The sequence below is a fragment of the Telopea speciosissima genome, chromosome 10, assembly GCF_018873765.1.
Source record: "Telopea speciosissima isolate NSW1024214 ecotype Mountain lineage chromosome 10, Tspe_v1, whole genome shotgun sequence".
NCBI classification, from domain to species: Eukaryota; Viridiplantae; Streptophyta; class Magnoliopsida; order Proteales; family Proteaceae; genus Telopea; species Telopea speciosissima.
In genome coordinates, this window is record NC_057925.1 from 35,996,959 (window position 1) to 36,019,128 (window position 22,170).

Genomic DNA, 22,170 nt, shown 5'->3' on the forward strand with positions numbered 1-22,170 from the left:
TATAATGCATCACCCATTGCACTTGCTTGGGTTCATGTGATAGAAGACTCCATAATTGGTGTTACAGCCCTGAACAGGTAGGGTAAGTGGATTAAAAATTTATTGTATTGACCAAAACTCACCATAGTGCCACCAGATTCAATTTTAACGAAATGTCATTATTAAGTTTTATCAATCTTAGATTCAATTGTAACAAAATGTCATTTTTCAGTTTTATCAATTCTTCCATTTGACTTTGTGTCACTTCCCTTGATTTTAGCTGAAAGTTTATCGGTGACATTGGGTGTCACATCCTCAATCACATGGACCCACTCACGATTACTGCAGAGACCATTCCCACTTCATTGAGGCACTCCTGGTGTAACTTGAGCCTGAATTCACCCACTGGAAAGGTTTGCACCTGGATGCTAGGCATGGCATAAGTATGCTTAAGATAGAAGGCACATACCTGATGCCTGCACATTAATAGCATTCCCAACCAGTGTCATCAATCAGTTCATGCATGCTCGAGAGGAGTTCTATTTAGGCATTAGATGTAACATATAGTGTCATTAGATATTTGAAGGCTACCACATGCAAAAGGTCTCCTATCTGGCAAGGATGGCCATATGAGGTGGAGAAACATACAAATGCAGTTTGGCAGGTTCAGTGACTGACCACAAATCTAATATAGGGTATCATACTTAGTGTACCATAACCTAGTTACTTGAAGGTGTAAAAAGCAGTCTATGTTTCATGGTCAAGATTTCATGGTATTTGTGTACATTTTTGGTCAACAATACTTCTGAAGGAGATGGGTCTCAGTACCCAGGCTTTTGTGAGTTTATATTGTGACAATACAGTGGCTTCCTTTCTCACAACCCTGTGCAACATTCTGGATCTAAGGTTGTAAGTACATTAAGGCTGATAGACTTTTCATCAGTTGAATTTACTTGATATTTGAAGATGGAAGATGAACTTGTTTTGACTAAAGGGCTTTGGTAGTGTACATCTCTATAGTATTGTGAGAAGCTGAGGGTTTTGTTGACGTTATTTGTATGGTGTTATGGACTTATAGTATTTTATCAGCCTTGTTCATACAGGAGTCCTAGTAAATTTCAGTTGTTTAATCTTACAGAAGACTGTGATTGCACGCTGGTCATTGGGAGCATTGTAATATTGTGAATTTGTGAGTTCTCATGAGGGGTGTCTCCTATGGGTAAAGGTTTCCAGCATGGTCCACTTAGGAAGCTTTCCCTAAATGGCCCTAAAAATCAGCCATGTGGCAGATCAGATGGGACAAAATTTTGTGGGCAGGTAGACCCATAGATCCCCTTCTCACATGACAACTTTCAGCCCAATAGGAATTTGCCCACATGGAAAATTTTGAAATATAAGACTTTGGGAGAGTGCATAGTGTTGGTCGGAGTACCATAAGTGTGCATAGACACACATGGGGACGCAGGCTAATACACAGGACGGTATTTGCTTGAATTAGGCTATGAAATTTAACAGGTGATTAATCTGGACCGTCCTCCCTATTCAAGTGGGAATTGCCAAATCATCTATCAACATGGCTCAAAATGGTGGACCATTTAGGAAGCTCTTCCAAATTGGGGTCATCTAAAGGAAAATTTCCCTTCTTTTCACTATTTTAAGATATCTTAATAACCGTGAGTCTCTCTCAGTTATGGAAGATTAAGTTAGCAGATGTCCTTTCTCATTTTAATTTCTTAACCTTGCGAGATTTGTAAAACTCTAAAAAGAGCTTCACATGTCAAATGAAAAGGGAAGTTGATTTTTGAGTATCGGAAGATAAACCTTTGGGTATTCTTTTAGGGTTGGCTGCCCTGAGGAGTTCCTCACTGCAGTTGGAATGCTTTCCCCTTGCTGTTGTAGGGTTTGCTTCTGTATTTACCTTTCTACCACAATTTCTTCTACCTTTATTCTTAGAACTTACCATTCACGGCTTCTGTTCACAACCCTAAAACAGTACCTCATTTATTCTTGTTTGTTTTTGCGAAGCTTATGGTTCACAGGTACTGTTTCCAGCTCCATAGCAGTACCATTTTGTAAACCCTAAATAGCCATGCCCTTTTCCCACCACTTTTTCCTATTTATTGAGGTAAGGATTCAGCAATCATTGCAGTTCAACCCTATAAATTCCAAATCTTTGCGATGGTGGCAGACAGATAAGATTTGGGATTAAGAGGCCTAAGCAAGATATATCCCTCTCCATAGAAGGCCTGGATTTGATGGAAGCGGGTTAAAGAAGTCTAGGTTTAGTTAAGCCTCGTTTTTGGACCTTTGATAAGTGATTTAGGTGTTGGGCTTGATGTTTTATTGGGTTTACATTGTACTGATCCTATTTATAAGCCCATAAGATAGGGTTATCAATATGATTCAAGATTTCATGATATATCGGCATATTTCGGAAATCTTGACACTATCGAGACGAAATGGCCATACGAAATGAAAAAAGTACAAATTTCGGCGAAATTTCGTGATATTTCGGGATTTACATAACAATTATGGATGACTACACTCGTTTCTTCTCCGAAACTATACTGTGGTCCATGCATGTCCTTCAGGCAGAGAGCAATGGACGTCGACTCCAGCGGAACATGAGTTGGGTCGATCCAGGAAGGCAAATCAATTATTACTAGAATTTGTTTTATGACAGTTGTGAGTTGTGACTTTGTGTATTGACTATTGAGCATAGTTGTCATGGCGTCGCCATGGCGTCCTGGCGTTGGAGAAACAAGCATATCGAGCTTCGACATGGATGATGTACAAATATCGCCCGATATGGCCTCCATGGCGTCGCCATGGACGCCATACCACGATATATGGCATATCGGTCGATATTAGTGTATAAAACTTAGGTTTTAAATTTTTTTTTTTTTTTAAACCATTTAAGAGCTTAAATGCTTTTTCCTTGATTTGTATTGGACACATTAACATAAAAAAATTAAAACCATTAAACAGTACACTATAGTACTATACCCTAATTTTGAAACACTATTACTAATTGGAATTGGAATTTGGGAGATTTTAGAAATCGCAAAGCGAAAGGTCGAGACAGAGGAGAGAGTTCGTGAGACAAAGACACAAAGACTGAAGGAGTTAAGAAGACGAAGAAGTGAGAAGAAGAAGAAGAAGAATTGAAGAAGACGTAGAAGTGAGAAGAAGAAGAAGAACTGAAGCTTCAGTTCCTGCAACTCTCGGCAAGTTCGAACCCCTCCGGCAACCTCCAGTTAAGTAATTTTTTATTTTTTATTTATTTGGTTCTTCTTCTTCTTCTCCAATCTCCTCCTAGTCCTCCAGCAACTCGATCCTTCTTCTTTAGTTCTTCTTCAGTTCTTCTTCTCACTTCTTCGTCTTCTTCACTTCCGGCAACTCTCTCCTTCAGTTCTTCTTCTTCTTCTCACTTCTTCGTCTTCTTAACTTCTTCTTCTTGCCTTGCAGTTGCAGGCTTGCACACAGTCACAGACCTCAGTTTTTTTTTTCTTTTTTCTTCTTCTTGCCTTGCAGTTGCAGGCTTGCACACAGTCACAGACCTCTCTATTTTTTTATTTTCTTTTTTCTTCTTCTTGCCTTGCAGTTGCAGGCTTGCACACAGTCGCAGACCTCTCAGTTTTTTTTTTTTTTTTTTTCTTCTTCTTGCCTTGTAGTTGCAGGCTTGCACACAATCATAGACCTCTCGGTTTTTTGTTTTTTCTTCTTGCCTTGCAGTTGCAGGCTTGCACATAGACAGAGAAGGTGTTTTTTTTTTCTTCTTCTTACCTTGCACACAGCCACACATACACACACAGAGACAGGGAGAGAGTCGAGAGACAGAAGGGGGGGGGGGGGAGGGATTTATTACAGCTAGTAGTTCTCTCTGTTTTTTTTTTTTTCTTCTTCTTGCCTTGCAGTTGCAGGCTTGCACAGTCACAGAGAAGGTGTTTTTTTTTAATTTTTTCTTCTTCTTACCTTGCACACAGCCACACATACACACACAGAGACAGGGAGAGAGTCGAGAGACAGGGGGGGGGGGGGGAGGGATTTATTACAGCCAGTAGTCCATCACTCACACACACACAACAGCAGCAAGCACATATTCAACTCCATAATTTCGGTTATTTTTTCCCTTCAGCTTAATGTTAATCTGCTAAAAACCAGTCCTTTGATTTTGTGTTTTCCATCCTGGTTTAGGACTTATCTCAATTCTCAACAGCTGCATTGATCAGTTTATGTGGGGTTAAAATAATTAGTTGATATTTTTCTATTCATGTGGGGTTAAAATAATTTGTCGCTCATGCAATCATCTAATATGATCTAATGGATATTACACTTTCATGAATTAAACCATAGTATATTAGTAGTACACTTTCATGTTGATTTTTGATGTTATAGGATATATATTATAGCATACTAAATGACATTAAAAATAGAGAAAATAAAAATAAAACATGGTCGACATGATTGCCATGGCGGGCGACATGTCCATATATCGACGTGACACCCCTCCACCTACTTGGATTGCCGTGACAACTATGCTATTGAGTATGATTTTATGGAGTTTCTTTTATGGAGTTTATGAGTTATGAGTTATGAACTTATGCACTTATGACTTTATGAGTTTAAAGTTTAAAAGGCTACATTTGACTTTATTTTTGTTTCATTACTTTGTTTAAATTCGTTATTATGTCTTTTAGTACTTATACAATGTGTATTTAACTATTTATACATCAGGGTTCGATCGTATACTGTCAATCAAGGGTGCAAACCCAAAACACCACTTTGAGTTCATTTTTTTGCAATATGAAGGTTTAAATGTGTTTATTTAGCTTAAATAAGGGTATACATGAAGTATCAGGCCTTAATTTGGCCAAAAACCCACCGAGATGGACTGTCGAAATATGGCAGAAAAAATACCATATTTTGATGAAATTTCGGTAAATTTCGGATATTTCGGAAATCTCGACCTGCCCGAAATGGCGAGACGAGATCTTGAGCCTTGGTTATCACTCCAACGAGTTTAGGAGCTAGTTTATTTTTTTTCACCTTGATTCTCTAGAACTTTGTTAAGAGTTTTATTAGTTAGTCTCCATTTTTAGGGTTAGAAAGTTTATTGCTGGAATCTCAAGTTTATCTGTATCATCCCTTCCTCATTGTAATGGTGGATCTTGAGAAATGCAAGAGAATTAAGTTGAATACTGGAGGAAAAAGAAAAAATAAAAAAAAGGAAAACAATAATAGAATCAACTCAAATTAGAAATAGACTCAAGCTAGTCTAGATCTTTTAGAAAACAGAAAATAGAAAGTAATAAAATCCAAAAACTAACACCTAATCTGGTATGTCAGGCTCTCTTTGGCATAGTTTATATTTATATTTGTGAACTATTTTTTTTTTTGGTAAAATATTTGTGAACTATTTATGAGTATTCAATTATGATAATAGATTGTTGGCTATAAACAATAATCGTTTGGTTATTACTAGACATAATAGATTATATAATAAAAAATAGGTTTGATGTGCTTACGTGAATAATATATTATGTATTATATTATTCATACTATATATATATATATATATATTTATATATATGGGAGACCGTTCTCTGTGAGTGAGCGCAGGGGCCATGCGCATGCGGCAGCCAATGAGAGTGTGCATGCTGGCATCGCAGGGGGCTGAATTTCTACCTTTCATGGGGGGCGGGGCGGTCATTTTGCTCCCACTAAGTCTGGGCATGGCCTTTCCCCCCCAATAGAGAACATTTTCCCTTTATATATTATATGTTATGGGAATTAGTTTTCTGTCTGGGAGTATGGTCTACGCCAGCACTCCTGTGTGTCTGTCTCTCTCCTCCTCAAAACAAGGGGACAGATGTGTCTTTTCATATGGGGAGGAGAGAGATAGACTCATGAGAGTGCTGGTGCAGGCTACACTCCTGGACAGAGAACTTTCTCTCCTATGTTATATATAACAAAATCCTTCCTTTTTATATCATATATTATATAATATAATATATATTATATATAATATATATTTTCATATTTTAAATTATATATATTATATTTTATAATTACATAATATTTAATATATATTTATATTATATAATACATAATATATTATATTATTTGTAGTTGCAAGGGGTGGGGAGATGCAAGGGAACGGCTTTTGTTGTAAAAATCGTTGTCTTTACCATTACCCCTACTTAATAACCAATTTAGCACATGTTCATTAAACATCGAGTGCTAAACAATTGCAAACAGTTTATGCCAATAAATCATAAACACCTCCTCACCTCTTCATGAATTTATTGGTTTATTGATTTATATTAATGAAAAATAGGGGTCATAAATCATACCAAACACCTCTATTTATGTTTTTTTATGTATTAGATAAACATAAATTTAAACTACACCAGAGAGAGCCTTAGACCCTACTGATTTAGACTCATAAAACTGACCCATTACAATGGTAATACTACAAATACTTAGCCCATGACCCATGTGACTCATTTGACCCATTGAGGATTTGAAATTAAATCTCATCAGGTCCAATTGAGTTGGCTTACATGCATAACACTGCCAATGTGTCTTGCTTTATAGTTTTCTGTTGACAACTATTACCTCTGATATATACAATCACTGCAATTTTTTGTTTTCTGTTTTTTGTCTTTCATTGAATACTAGATTAGAAAGTTGAAGAATGGTATTGTTATCGAATCTGGAGTTGGTTTTGTGTTTCTTTTAATGGAGTCTGTGTTGGTTTCTTAGCAGTACAAGCAATGTTCCAACATTTCTTGATAAATTCTTACATTTTTTTAAAACACCCGAATATTACGTGGGACCCGGGCCAGCCCCTGAAATTTTATTAATATAAAAAAATGAATAAAGAATACAACCGGGGGGGGGGGGACATACCACCTTACCCCAGCCCAAAGGAGCAAATCCTCTCAACTCAACTCAGGATCCAACCCAAACAAAGAAGAGGGGACAAGCCTAAACACTACTTTCTTAGTACTGGCAAGCCAGCACTGTCTTCCCGAAGAATACGCTGCATCTCCCTTGGTGGCTGGCTTCCAGCATGGTAAATAACGGAGGAACCTGAATCACAAGCACGATTGGCCATCCAGTCAGCCGCCTTGTTATTTTCCCTATAAGCGAAAGAAACCAGAGGCCGAGTAGAACACATTAGGTCCATGACTTCCTGGAACCAGTACCACCCTCTCCAAAGGTTACACTTCTTAAGCTTGACCATTCTAACGGTGGAAGCAGAATCTGAATTAACCACAAACTCCTTAAGCCCTAAATCGTGGCAAAGTTTCAAACCATCTCTCAGAGCTCTCAGCTCAGCAATCGAGTTTGTGCAATCACCATAGAAATTAGAGAAAACTGCTATAACAACACCCTCCTTATCCCTGATGATCCCTCCAACCCCACCAACTCTTGGATTGCCTCTACAAGTACCATCCACATTAAGCTTCAATGAGACGAAAGGCGGACACCAGTAAACCGGGAGAGGACGTTTCAGCCGGACAGGAGGCGCCGATAAGCCAAAGCACGACATAATTAAGACCTCCCTAGGGGAGGTGGAGCGTTTGATCTTGGGAGGGTATGGAAGGCCTTTCACCCATATTTTAACATTGTCAATAATAGAACCTGCAGTACGCCTACATTCCCCGTGTCTTCTCTTGTTTCTTTCCTTCCAAAGCTCCCAAACAACTAGTGAAGGTAAAAGCCCTGTTAGGCACTTAGGCTGCTACAATTCGCCGAGTCATGCCAAAGAGAGAAACGGCTTCTGACATCCTGTAATGGCAGCACCTCAATATCAAAGACACTCGAAAAAAATCTCCAAACCTTAGCTGCAGTGCCTCCTCTAATCAAGCAATAATCAGTTAGGAATTTTTCCATTAAGAAGCTGCCAAGTAAAACAAGGCTATCTTAGTAGGCAGAGATTGATTCCAGATCCATCTAGCATAGGCAACCTCAGTCGACCTACACCGCACTTCATTCTAGGCTGATATAGCTGTGAATCGACCATCACTAGAGATAGACCACACCAAAACATCTTCCTTATTTGACAAAGGAAAATTACCATATAAAATGCTTTGACTTACCCCTGTAGAGTCAATTTAGGCCAACAAGTCCTGCTTCTAAGCACCAACCTCATCTACAGCATCCTTAACTTGCAAATCTGTATCGACCAGAAGTGCATTATCCACATAGTCAATCAAAGGGCCATCCCCCACCCAGTTATCTAACCAGAAAAAATATCTCCAGAGCCAATTAACCATCTTGACTTAGCTAGCAAGAGATCCTTATGCGCTAGAGCATTTCTCCAAGACTTTGAGCCTAAACCACTTGACCCTGCCCAATGCCACATGAATATTTTTAAAAAACTTAGCCCCGAAGAACGTACTCCATAGAGAGTGGTCAGAAAATATCCTCCGTAGCCCTTTAAGCCTTAGAGCGAGGCCGAAATCCTCCAACAGCCTAATCCTCAACTCCCCTTCCTCTAGAGCGAGGCCGAAATCCTCCAACAAGTCCTTCTGCCAATTCACCCAGTGCCGGCGCTTTCCCAACTCCGAACTCCACCATAGGAAGTCAGCGAAAATGCCGTATATCCTCTTAAGGACAGCCTTGGGTGGCTCCAAAGTGGTGAGCACATGAATGGGAATAGCAGTAAGAACATGCTTTAACAGTGTCACACGTCCCCCAGACGATAAAAGCTTTCCTTTCCAACCTGCCACCTTGTTTCTTATTTTTCCTACCAAATCGCCAAAGAAACAAATTTTAAGCCTTCCAACATGGAGCGGGGCCCCCAAATAAGTTATTGGCTGCGCCTTCCTCACAAAACCTGTAACAACTCCTACCATGCAAGCCCTAGCCGCTGAAACCTTATTACCCAAAACAAAACAACTTTTTTGTTTATTCACTAGTTGCCCCGAAAAGCCTTCATACCTGCTGATAAAGCTCAGAATTTGTTTTAAAGAGCTCTTTAAACCTCTGGTAAGGATGATGGTATCATCTGCATACAAGCAATGAGAGATTCCGGGACACCCCCTTAGAAGCAGGAAATACAAAGCTCGCCCCTTTGAGAACAGATTTTTTAGCCCCCTGCTAAGAACTTCTTCCGCTAAAATAAACAGAGCAGGCGATAAGGGATCTCCTTGTCTTAAACCCCCGGTGGACTTAAAGAAACCTAAGGCTCTGCCATCCATAACTATAGAAAACCAACAATTCTCTATAGTTTTCTTGATTAAATTAATCCAAGCATTAGCAAAACCAAATTTAGAGAGAACCAAGTAGGGGAACTTCCACTCCAGGCGGTCATAGGCCTTCGCCAAATCCAGCTTGAGTATCACATTTCCTCCTCGAGCCTTCCTGTTCAAGTCCTGGGCGACCTCTTGAATAATGGAAATGTTGTCATGTATACACCTGCCTTGGACAAAAACACCCTGCTCTTCCACTACCAAAGAAGGGAGCAGCACATCCAATCTAGAAACAACAATTTTGGCAATGATTTTATATGAAAAATTGCGGAGGCTAATGGGCCGAAAAGCAGACATTACCTCCGGGCTGTCCTTTTTTGGAATAAGCACCAGATTTGCAGAAGTGAAACTTCTTGGAAGAAAACCCCCTTCAAAGAAATCTTTAACTGCTGCCCAGACGTCATTACCAACAATCTCTCAGCAAGCCGGAAAAAAATACCCTGAAAAACCTTCAGGACCTGGAGCACTGTCACTTGACAAGGAGAAAACTGCCACTCTCACCTCCTCCAAAGAGGGTGAAGCCAAAAGAGTTAAATTATCTTCCTCTGTCACAACTTGTGGAATATGAGAAAGCAGTTCCTCATCAACCAAACATCCTTGAGAAGTGAAAATGTCCGCAAAGTGAGTCAACGTCGCCGCCTGCACCCCTTCTTGGTCTGATATCCAAGAGCCATCCCCAACCCTTATTTTGTGTATACCACTCTGCTTCCTTCTGATAGTAACCATAGAGTGGAAAAATTTAGTGTTTCGATCCTCCTCTTTTAACCAGGTAACTTTGGAATTTTGCTTCTAAAAAATTTCCTCCTGCAGTGACACCCCCTGTAAAACTTTCCTGTCTCTACGAGGGTCTCCATGGACTCCGGGCTAGCATGATGGCCATTGGTCGCTTCGGCCCTGGTAACCGAATCTTTAGCATCCCTAACCTTCTGGTGAATGTTGCCAAAAACCATCCTATTCCAAGTTCGTAGCGCACTACGTAGTCGATTAAGCTTAAAAAATAAAACATAGAGAGGCGAGGCGAAAGTAGGCAACTCCCATTGGCTCTTTATGAAATCTTGAAAGTTCGGGTGCAACAACCTCATTTGCTGGAATTTTAAAGCTGACACAGAACGACTACCAGGATCTGAAACAGAGAGCCATAAAGGCACATGATCTGAACAGGCTCTGCTAAGATGGGTTACCTCACACATGGGAAAAGCAGATAACCATGCCGAGTTCACCAGAAACCAATCCAACCTTGCCAGCACCCTTCCCACACCACTCTGATTATTCGACCAAAAGCAAATGTTGCCAACATACCCCGCACCTATGAGGACAGCTCCATGCACAGAACTTCCAAAATCATCCAAAGACAGAGAACATACTAGCCTACCACCAATCTTTTCCAAGGGGGAGAATGCAGCATTAAAATCACACCTCCCACCGCCCAGGGAAGCGAAGTAGACCTGGAAAACCGAGCTAAGGCCTCCCACATATCCCTCCGCTCCATTGCCGAGCAAAGCTCATGAACAAAGATAATATTGAAATTAATCACATTAGGCGTCAGGCATTCCAGTGTGGCAAACTGGCGATGCTCCTCCACCACATTAACTCTTAACGAGCTCCTCCAAAACAACCAAATTCTCTCAGCTGTATACACCGAATCCAAACCAATCCTTTGCATCACTACTTGCATCTTAGAAGACTGCGATTATGGCTATGCAATAGCCACAATATCAATTTTATACAAATTAACCATCGCTTTCAGCCGCCTGGTCGTAGGCTTATTTCCAATTCCCCTAGCGTTCAAGAATATACAATTCATTTGGAACTTATAACGGAAGTACCCACTGGCCCCATTGACCTCGTTATCCGCCTCTGGATCCCCCCTTCGTTGGCCGTGCATGCTTTAATTTCTTTCTCTTATACACCTGAGCAGCCTTGAGAACAGTGGTCCGGGGAGACTTGTGTTTTACTCTGGGAAGATTCTACCCTCTTCATCCTTCCTCTCAAAAGTTCCGCGGAGCCTATCCCCGAGAGCATAGTTATCAAGGCGGGAAAGCGACCATGTCTTTTTAGAGGGCCAAAATTCAAGGCGACACCGCCATGGTGGCAAGCCGCCCGCCATGGCGCCCAAGGCGTCCAAGGTGACCAAGGAGCCTGGACGCCATGGTGTTGCCATAGCGACGCCTTCATAACTATGCCCGAGAGTAGCATTAAAGGCTTTAAAGCTTTCTATTAAATCAACACGGTTCAAGAGGGCAACATTCCCATTTGCCACATGCGAGTCATCTCTAACACAGAGATGCCCAGCCTTATTCCCCAAAAAAGGTGTTGACGAGCCATCCACAGACTGCGAGCCAGACGCCATCAGGTCATAGACATCATCACCTTCATTCTCCGCCTCACTTATTACCTCCAAACGCAATTGCATTGGCGCAACAAGAGCTGCCACTCCCACCTTCTCAGTTAAACATGTTTTCGATTCCATATGAGGTGCCATAACACCACCCTCAATGCCAGTAAGTTCACCCTCCAAGATTTCAGTGGCCAAGACCGTGCCAAACTCAACGGCAATTGCCTGAGCAGGACCACCATGAGCAACATAAACATCACCACCCAGATTGCTGGCGACAAGACTCCCAACAGAAACCGTAGAACTAGGCCCCTCCGCTAAAGGCTCTTGAGACACAGGGGCCCTCTAGGCAGTAGGCCTCCATCGACCTCCCCTCCCCTTCAGTCCACGACTAGCTACCACGCCTCTTTGCTTAGGCACACCCCCATGGGCTGCAGAAACTCCACGCGACTAACCCTCTCCCCTTGAGATAAAGACTCCCTCCATATTTCGGTCACTTACTCCATCACCAACAGCCTCAGCTCTTTGTTTCTCCACCCCTTGAGAAGCATCTACCTCTCTTGGCTCAGAACAAAAAGCCCCTTCCTTCACCCTTAAAGTCTTTCTATACATTTCCTTTGAGTGCCCTAACTTCGAACAAAAGTCGCAGTACAATGGTAATCCTTCATAAGTTATCTTCTGGTAGAAACCGTCAGCACCACACCCTATCCAGACCTTCGAAGGGAGAGAAGCTCGCAGATCAACTTCAACACACACACGGGCAGCCACCGTGCGTGTACAACTGGCTGTTGCACTATCAACTTTCAAAACCCTTCCAATAGCCCCTGCAATAGAAACCAAGAAATTCCCGTAGTAGAAATTAATAGGCAGCCCAGGAAAAGAAACCCGAATTGGCGCAAAGGGCGATTCCCATCCTGAGAGAAAATCCGAACTCTACTTCATGAACCGTAGAAGAAATCCTTGGACATGTAGCTGGCCCTTTATCCAAACCTTAACAAAGTCAGCCTAGATCGAAAAATGAAGAAGCACATGTCTTGGGTCCAAGAGCGACACGATTACATCCCCTTGAAGGAATAAGGACTTTTGCAAAAATCCTTGATCGAAAACAAGGAAGGTCTGCCATAACTACACTTGGCGATCGACGCAGTTGAAAATGCACGCTCAGACAACTCCACCTCCGCCTTTGAAAAAAACACTGCAGGCTCTCCAAAAAACGACGAAGGTTTCTTAACCTCCACCTCGACAGGAGACGTGGCCAGCTATTGTGAAACCACAGACGCAAACGATGCTTGCAACGCCCCTGCCGCAGCACTCCCAAGCCCAAGATCAGGAGGGCGATCCTCCCGAGGTGGAGGAATCTCCATAGACAAAACCCTACGAAAAGATAGCTAACCTGCGCCTCCAGAGCTAAACGATGCTAACATGCGCCTCCAAAAAATGTCTCACAATCACTGAGAATAAAACGATAAGTTCTTACATTGGATACTGTACTTGACTTGAGATTGTGATTGCCAGCAAGAAGACTAATCAAATTATTGGTTGACGATGGGAAAACTTTGTGCTTGTTCTATTAATTATCGTACACATAAATATTGACCTGTGACAACTGCGGTTTGCATTCTCCTCTTCAGATGTGGTTTAATAGAGTTCTTATTTGTTTGATTTAATATAGTTCTTGATTTGATCTTGTTATAATATCAGATTTAATATAATCAGACCAGAATTAGGAGATGGAGAAGAAGAAAAAAGAAGAGAAAAAGAGCCGCAAGTCTCCAAGATGGGAGAGAACCTGCGATAGAACATAGAGAGCTATCGCAGGCCTGTCCCTAATATATTAATAGCATCAATAAAATAAAGTTTAGGACAATAATGCCCCTACATAAAACTGAGATAACACACAACAGAAATAAATAAAGAAAAAAGACCTATCTGCCCTTATAACTTTATAACCACCTATTCCAACACTCCCCCTCAAGTTGGAGCATATACATCACCCATGCTCAGCTTGTTACAACAAGATTGAAAACTAGGAGCAAACAAGGACTTTGTGAACACATCAACAATCTGATCAAACGAAGAGACAAACAGTGTCTTAACCAGCTTCTTCAAGATGGCACTGCGAACAAAGTGACAATCCACCTCTATATGCTTAGTTCTCTCATGAAAGACAGGATTACTAGCAATATAGATGGTTGCCTGGTTGTCACAAAACATCTTCATAGGGGTAGGAATAGAAAACCCCATCTCAAGTAAGAGAGACCTAACCCACATCAACTCTGCAGTGGTATGGGCCATGGCTCTATACTCCGCTTCAACACTGGGCCTGGCAACTGTGGTCTGTTTCTTGCTTCGCCACGTAACCAGATTTCCCCCAACAAACGTACAATATCCAGTAGTAGATCGACGGTCACTAGCCGAACCTACTCAATCTGCATCAAAGTAGGCAACAAGCACCATATGTTTATTTGGACGATAAATCAACCCCTTCCCAGGGGCCCCCTTCAAATACCGAAGAATTTGAATGGCTGCATCCCAATGAGACTTACAAGGAGACTGCTTCAATTAACTGAGAACACCAACAACATAAGAAATATCTGGCCTAGTGACTGTCAAATATAGCAACTTCCCAATTAAGCTTCTGTAGGAATGAACATCCTTCAGACCCTCACTATCATCGAAGCCAAACTTGTGATTAGGATCCATAGGAATATCTATTGGTTTTGCAGCAAGCATACCAGTTTCGGTCAAGAGATCTAATACATATTTCCTTTGGGACAGGTTGATTCCCTTTTTACTTTGAATAACCTCAATCCCAAGGAAGTAGTGAATTTGGCCCAAATCTTTAGTTTGAAAATGCTTCTGTAAGTAATTTTTCACTTCTTTGATCCCGCTCTCATCATTCCCTGACACAATAATGTCATCAACATAAACAACAAGAACAACCAGTTTCTCTCCTTGGCGACGAACAAACATCGAATGGTCTGGAAAGCACTAAGTAAAACCAAAACCAATCACAACTGAACTAAACTTCTCAAACCACACTCGGGGTGACTGTTTCAGCCCATAGATGGCCTTGTGCAGCCTACACACGCCTACTCTTCGCCCCCTGAGCAACATAGCCTGAAGGTTGCTCCATATAGACCTCTTTAAGTAGGTCACCATAAAAAAAAGCATTCTTGATATTTAACTGGTACAAGGGCCAATCAAAATTTACAGCCAAAGAAATAATGAGACGAACAAAAGTTAGCCTAGCCACAGGAGAGGTCTCAAAATAGTCAACACCATAAGTCTAGGTGTACCCTTTAGCTACCAACCGGGCTTTGAGCCGCTCAACAGACCCATCAGAATGATACTTAATAGTGTACACCCACCGACACTTGACTAGGTCTTTACCAGGAGGTAAATCCTCCAACTCCCATGTATGTCGAGTCAGTAAAGCATCCATTTCCACATCCATGGCCTTTTTCCAGGCCGGAATATTAAGAGCCTCAGTGTGAGTGCGAGGAACAGTATAGGAAGACAAAGAGGTAGCAAGACTATAAGGACAAGATGGAAGATGAGATAAAGAGACATACTTCTCAATAGGAAAGGTAACTAAAAGATTTTTGAGTGCATGAACGTTTACCTTTCCGAGTGGCAATGGGTAAGTCATTAGGATCCGGATCAGTTGGTAAGTTAGGAAGAACAGGTAAAACTAGATCTCCACTAGAGGTTGAGGAAGGTATAGGAAGCGATGCAGAAGGGCCAGTCTGATCTGTATAGAGCTGCCCAATGTGCCTCTTGCATCGGTACACCTGTAGTGGAGAAGTAGACAAAGAAACAATGGCAGGAATAGGAGGAGGGTCAGACACAGCTAATGGATCATTGGACACGATGGGCTGATCAGAAAAATAGGATGTACCTTTGAAAAAAGTGACATTTGCACTCACAAATTGCCTTCTAGTGAGAGGGTTATGGCACCTATATCCCCTCTAGGTCCTAGAGTAACCCAAGAAGATACATTTGGTTGACCGAGGGTCCAATTTATCCCACTGGAGATGGAAATTATGAACAAAGCAAACACACCCAAAAATTTTAGGAGGCAAACTAAAAATCGAAACACCGGGAAACAAAATAGAAAATAGTGACTTGTCACCAAGAACAGAAGATGGCATTCGGTTAATCAAAAAACACGCAGTAAGAACTGCATCACACCAAAAATGTTTGGGCACCTGAATATGCAACTTGAGGGCCCTGGCAACTTCAATTAAGTGCCTATTTTTTCGCTCCGCTACCCCATTCTGTTGAGGTGTATAGGAGCAACTAGTTTGATGAATAATTCCATTAGTAACACAAAAAGAGGATATCTCAGATTGAACAAATTCTAAGGCATTATCAGACCGAAACACTTTTATAGAAGCATTAAACTGATTTTTTACTTCATTGCAAAAAGATGGAAACACAGTTAAAAATTCTGATCTATCCTTTAAAAGGTACAACCAAGTAGTTCTTGAATAATCATCCACAAAAGTCACAAAATACCGAAAACCATGTCTATTACTGGCCCGACAAGGACCCCATACATCTGAATGCACTAATGAAAATAGAGAAGTACTACGGGGCAAAGGGTAAGAGGGATAAGTAGCACGATGATGCTTACCCAACTCGAAGCCCTCACACTCTAATTTAGTTAAAGATTTAAACTAGGGAAAAACAACCTTTAACCTAGACAAAACTAAATTACCTAGCCTACAATGCCATTGAAACGGAGACTCTCCACCAACAGTAGTAGTGGTAGCTGAAGCAGACGGGGTAGCACCATTCAAATAATATAGTCCATCTTTCTCACAGCGTCCACCAATCGTCTCCTCGTTTGAAGATCCTGAAAGACACAATAAGAAGGAAAGAAGGTGACGGAGCAATTCAAATGTTTAGTAAGTTGACTAATAGAAAGAAGGCTTAAGGAAAATTGCGGAACATGTAAGACAGAAGAAAGAGAAATATTAGAATTAAGAGAAACAGTACCATGTCCGGTAACAGGAGTAGAGGAACCATTGGCTACAATAACAGGAGGGGTATGAGAACTAGAAGAAATAGAACTAAAAACAGATGACTTACCAGTCATGTGAGCGGAAGCCCCCGAATCAATGATCCAGGGTGTGGAAGTAGTGGAAAAGAGAGCAGCAAGTGTACCTACATGAGCAAGAGTGGAAGCAGTGGTGGATGCCCCAGAAGTGGAAGCAGATGATTCCAGACTCTTGATGCGATGCATGAGTTGTTGCATCTCATCACGGATGTTGGTAGAAGAATCTCCTACAGACGAACCAGCCTTAGTATCACTAGGTGTAACAAAATCAGTACCCTCTTCAAAAGCTGCATGATTGGCCAAGTTTTGAGTCCATTCGGGTTTCCCAAGCTTGGACCAGCATGTGTCAACAGTGTGATTTGTGTTCCCACAATGAGAACACAATTGGGCTGCTCTATTAATATGCTGTCTTCCAAAATTGCGACCATTAAATCCACGTCCTCCCCCTGAACCACGACCTTTACCACGGCCTCTAGTAGTAGTGAAAGCAGAATTTTCCTTGGGGTTAGTTTCAGGCTTGGAGCTAGGAGAGACAATACGCTGCAGCCTAGAAAAGGTGTCATTCAAAGAAGGGACAGATTCACCAGCCAATAGATGTCCTTTAACAACCTTGAGACTAGGACTTAAACCAGCCAAAAACTTAGAGACAAAAAACTCGTTCCTTTGAGCCTTCAATTTTTCAATGTCAGTAGTAAGAGGCTAGAAAACATTTAATTCTTCAACCATGCCCTTAAAGGCACTGTAATAGTCTTGGAGAGACTTGTCCGCCTGCTGAAACTGAAACAATTTCTCATAGAGTTCGAAGATACGTGTCATACTCTTCTCATGAGAGTATATCTCCTTGAGATCATCCCAAACTCCTTTTGCCGTGGTGTGGAACATAACATTCGCAGCAATGTCCGGCTCCATGCTGTTCCATAACCAAATTAACATAATAGCATTCTCCTTGTTCCAAGTGCTGTAATCCTTAGAGTCAGATTGTGGAGGAGGAGAGGTAATGTAGCTAAGCTTGTCCTTAGCTATAATGTAAACCCGGACAGCCTGTGCCCATAATAAGTAGCTGGAATTCCCCTTCAACTTAATGGAAGTAATCTGAACATTGACATTGTCATGGGGTGTCTTAGGATCAGCCATAGTAACCACACTTCAGGGAAATCGACTCTGAAGCAAGAGAAGTAGAGAAGCAGCAACCACAACAGCAGCTAATAATAAAAAAAATACTGATCTGCAGCAAGAAAGGCAGCAATAGACAGCAGCAGCACCACATTGATAGAGGTAGCCAAGATAAGGAACAGACTAGAATCGATCTCAGGGTTCTTAAACCAGGTTACCAAATTGATGTGTTGATATGCCATCAATTAGAAACAACTAGAAAAAATCCTCACAATCATAACTATGATCAGAGAACATCCCAAAAAAATTTCCCATATAGAGATCGATCCTTGTGAGATTTTTTTTTTTCTCTGAGATCGATACCTGCAACAAGGGCTGTATATGATAGAATCTTCAAATCACAAATCTGTTGGGGCAGTAATTAGGGATAGAACACTTCATTAATTGCTGAAGAAGTGATTCTAATGCATAGTAATCACAGCTATTGGTGGCTGCACACCACAGAGAAGAATCGAAAAAGAGAAACCAGTAAGAGAGATTGAGAAAAATTCCAATCTGATTATAGAAGCTCTGATACCATGTTATAATATCAGATTTAATATAATCAGACCAGAATGGAGATGGAGAAGAAGAAGAGTAAAAGAGCCGCAAGTCTCCAAGATGGGAGAGAGCCTGCGATAGAACATAGAGAGCTATCGCAGGCCTGTCCCTAATATATTAATGACATCAATAAAATAAAGTTTAGGACAATAATGCCCCTACACAAAACCGAGATAACACAGAACAGAAATGAATAAAGAGAAAAGACCTATCTGCCCTTATAACCTTATAACCACCTATTCCAACAGATCTCTATATTCTTTATTGCTGAAATTCATACATGATGGATTTTATACCCTTTTCATGGCAAACATTTGTTTCTTTATTCAAGAAACCTGTCTGTCTTTCCAATGGTCACACACGTATCATTATCAGCCAACTGCCTATAATTGGAGAAAAACCCTCAATGCTAGTCCTGCATGCTTAGATATGCCTTACTAAGGCCATCGTTTGGTTTAGGCCTTGCTGGATTTTGTTCCTATATCAGACCCTTATAGTCCTATGTTACGTTTTTGGTTTTTCATTTCTCTGGCCCCTTGACCCTGTTAGTAGTTGTTGACATCAATCTTGATTTGTAGGGTAGAACCATGGATATCAAATGGTGTGAAATTAATTGCAACTGGGCCCATTACCCATAGATTAGGGTATTATTGAATGCTGAGTGGCACTGATAAGTGCAAGTTTTTAGATGCATCAAAAAAGATTATGCATTTTGTAATTTTGGATGGTAGCTTGATATATTTGTTCTCATTTCACAGATTCGCGATTTCATGTCCAGGGGGTTTGACATTGTTCTAAGGGTGGACATACAGGGAGCTGCCACTCTGAGATCTATCCTTGGGAAATCTGCTATCTTCATTTTCCTTGTTGCCGAAAGTGAATCTGCCCTTGTGAAGCGGCTTATTGATCGTAAAACAGAGACCACTGAGGCACTTCTTGTGAGGATTGCTACAGCTCGTGAGGAGGTGAAACATCTCAAGGAATTCGACTATGTGGTTGTGAATGCAGAAGGAAAGCTTGAGAATGCAGTTAAGCTTGTTGAGTCTATAATTGATGCAGAGAAGGCTAAAGTCCAGCAACGTACTGCTGCTATCTAGTTTGTACAATGGTGAGCTAATCTTTTGTACCACATATCCCCATGCTTATTGTTGAAATTGTTTTTGCAGTTCAATACTACTTTGCAGACTGAGATCTTTACATCTTGTTGCAAGTTAGTATAATCCTCTCTTTGAGGAAGCTTTCCCTTTTGAGTTGTTGTTTTATGTCCCATAATGCTGGTTGTCGTGGCTGGTTTCCTTAACATAAAATCTTGTATTTGTGAAAGCTAAATTTTTGAATTAATACGTTAGAATCATACAAGGGCATTTATATTATGAGCTCCTAGAAGTTCTATTGTGAAATTGGACAGTGTAGACAACTACTTATGTCATAGTGAAGGGAATGACAAATGCTGTTCCCCATTCATCTATTTTATATGTTGGTACAAGCAATAAGCTGTCCCCATTCATACCATTCACCATATTTAACCTGGACCTTGAATGAAGACTTCACAAAAAAATATGCCTCTAGGAGGGTTCCAGATTTCACAGGTTTTTCACAAATTGCCTTTTTTCTTTTTCCCTGGATAGGTCAATTTCCTATTTCTTGTCATTTCTTTGGGATAGGTTTAACCATCTTTTCTCCCTTTTAAAACAAATCAAAATTATGTCTCCTATTTGGAATAGATATCTTGTTTGTTTGAAATGCAGAAGCAGTACTATATTGCATAGATGCGAAAGAAAAAAAACAAACATAAAGCCAGACCAATGACTAGTAGACAGTTTACAACTGCTGCATCACCTTCTTGTTCTTGCTGAAAGCAAGCACTTCGCAATGAAGAGACAGATATGTTTGATCTGGTGATGTTGACAGGTTATTGGTGTCTTTGACAGGTCTGCCCATCTTCGCCCTCATGGTACGGTAGATGACTTGTCATACTGATTTGAGTGGTCACTAGATCTTTCGAAGATGATTGGCAGTTGCAATGACTTATCATACTGATTTGAGTGGTCACTAGATCTTTCGAAGATGATCGGCAGTTGCAACTCTTACTGTTTGATAAACCTGAACAAGTACTGGTTTACGTCTTCAGAACGTGAACAGGCATTTTGAAGCTTGATAACATTCATCTAGAGATTGCCCACCGATTTTCATCTGTTGTTATGGGCCAGTGTACACATTTTCTTAGAAAAGGATTTATGAAGACTCCTTTAATGGCTATACTGATTTGAAGTTTTGAAATTGATCATCTAAGGTCAGCAGATGTAAACATTGTCTAATTGTTGGGTTCTTTCTCCTTATTTCAAGAAAGAAAAACGGGGGGTGGGGGGGTTTTGGAATGCAAAATGGAATCTTTCACAGATCTGTTGTCCTATACCTCCCAAAAGTCTCCAAATTGGGTCACTCCGTCTTACTAATGAAAAAAGGGGGGTGGGGGGATTTGGGGGGTGTGTTAATGAAATCTTTCAGAGTGAAATTCAATTTCACAATGATCTGCAAAATGAAATCTTTTACCCAGCTATGCTGGTCCAGTGTAAAATCTATTTGAGAAATCCAACTTGAACACATCATGTTGAGAAGGTGTAATGCAAAGGTCGACCTTGAACCAAGGAAACCAACGGGAGATTGATTGCAGCTAGGATCAAAATGATAAGAAAGAAATTAAATAACTAAAACTCATTTTTTATTGTTGTTCTTTTCTATTGCATATGAAAGAAGAACATAAAAAAGGAGAAGAAAGATAAATAAAGAAGATAGAAGAGAAGGGGGTAGGGAAATGGCAATTTCAGCCTAGGTCTCTCACCCACAACTACACCAGCTGTTGAAACATGAAATTTCCCCCCATAACCGATGGCAAGCTTGGCCACAAAATTCTATGATTCAATTATGCTTTTTCCTTACAAATAGGGGGGGGCTATTAATAGCTTAGGCAAGTTTAAAATAAAAATAGAAACTAATTGAAAATAGAAAGTAGCAAATAGAAACTACTAAAACCTAACTAAAATAGAAGTAACTAAAATTAGAAATTACTAGGCTGTATAGTTTAGCCTTCTAAACAAGCAAGGAAAAAAAAATAGCCACAAACTAGAATTAGAAACTACATGATATATTTTTTAAAACTAAAAATAGGAACTATACTATGACACCATTAGGATAGAATCTTTCTCCACTTGATCGGCTCGCAAAATCTTCAAAAAAATATCTCCACAAAAGAAAATATGGGCTGTGACACTATTCACATGAACAGTGTTTGGCCTATTTTTCTTGGCCCTTCTAAAAGACCTGCTGGGCTGGCTTGATTTGGTCTAGTTTTGTCCATCTGGAGCTGATTCAATGGGTCTTGGTTCTTCTTCTTTTGGTCAGTCATGGGATCTACATCAAACCTTCCCTCTCTTAGATATGATTCAACCTCGAATTTTGAAGAGGATAGGAAGGATTGTTGTGTGATGCACATCCATCTTCAAGCCGTAGTAGAACTCTGGCAGCTCATTGATGTCTGGAATGAAATCTTGTAATCGTGGCTCTCATTCTTGGAAGAATTCAGGTCGAAGAATGAACTCTACATGATCTGATTTATAACTAGAGATATCCTTGATTATCATATCAACAAAATTGACTTCTGTTGTAGGCTTGAACTCCTTATTTTCAGAATCCTATGCACTGGTGATCTCAATAGGTTCTTCTTGTTGGGGGACCATTATCACCTCTACTGTCTCTTCAATATAATAATCCAAGAGGTCATCATCATTATTACCATCAAGGGTTGGATTGAC

The 22,170-nt window shown here is 40.7% G+C and overlaps 1 protein-coding gene across 1 annotated transcript in view; it reads left to right on the plus strand.

Moving 5' to 3' along the window:
- LOC122643902 (guanylate kinase 2, chloroplastic/mitochondrial) overlaps positions 1–20,365 on the plus strand; it is a 67,626-nt gene extending 47,261 nt beyond the window's left edge. The window contains exons 5-6 of the mRNA XM_043837476.1: positions 19,117–19,466; positions 20,270–20,365. Coding sequence (XP_043693411.1) covers positions 19,117–19,455 — 339 coding nt within the window. The 3' untranslated portion in view covers positions 19,456–19,466; positions 20,270–20,365. The remainder of the gene's footprint in view (positions 1–19,116; positions 19,467–20,269) is intronic.
- Positions 20,366–22,170: the final 1,805 nt, after the last annotated feature.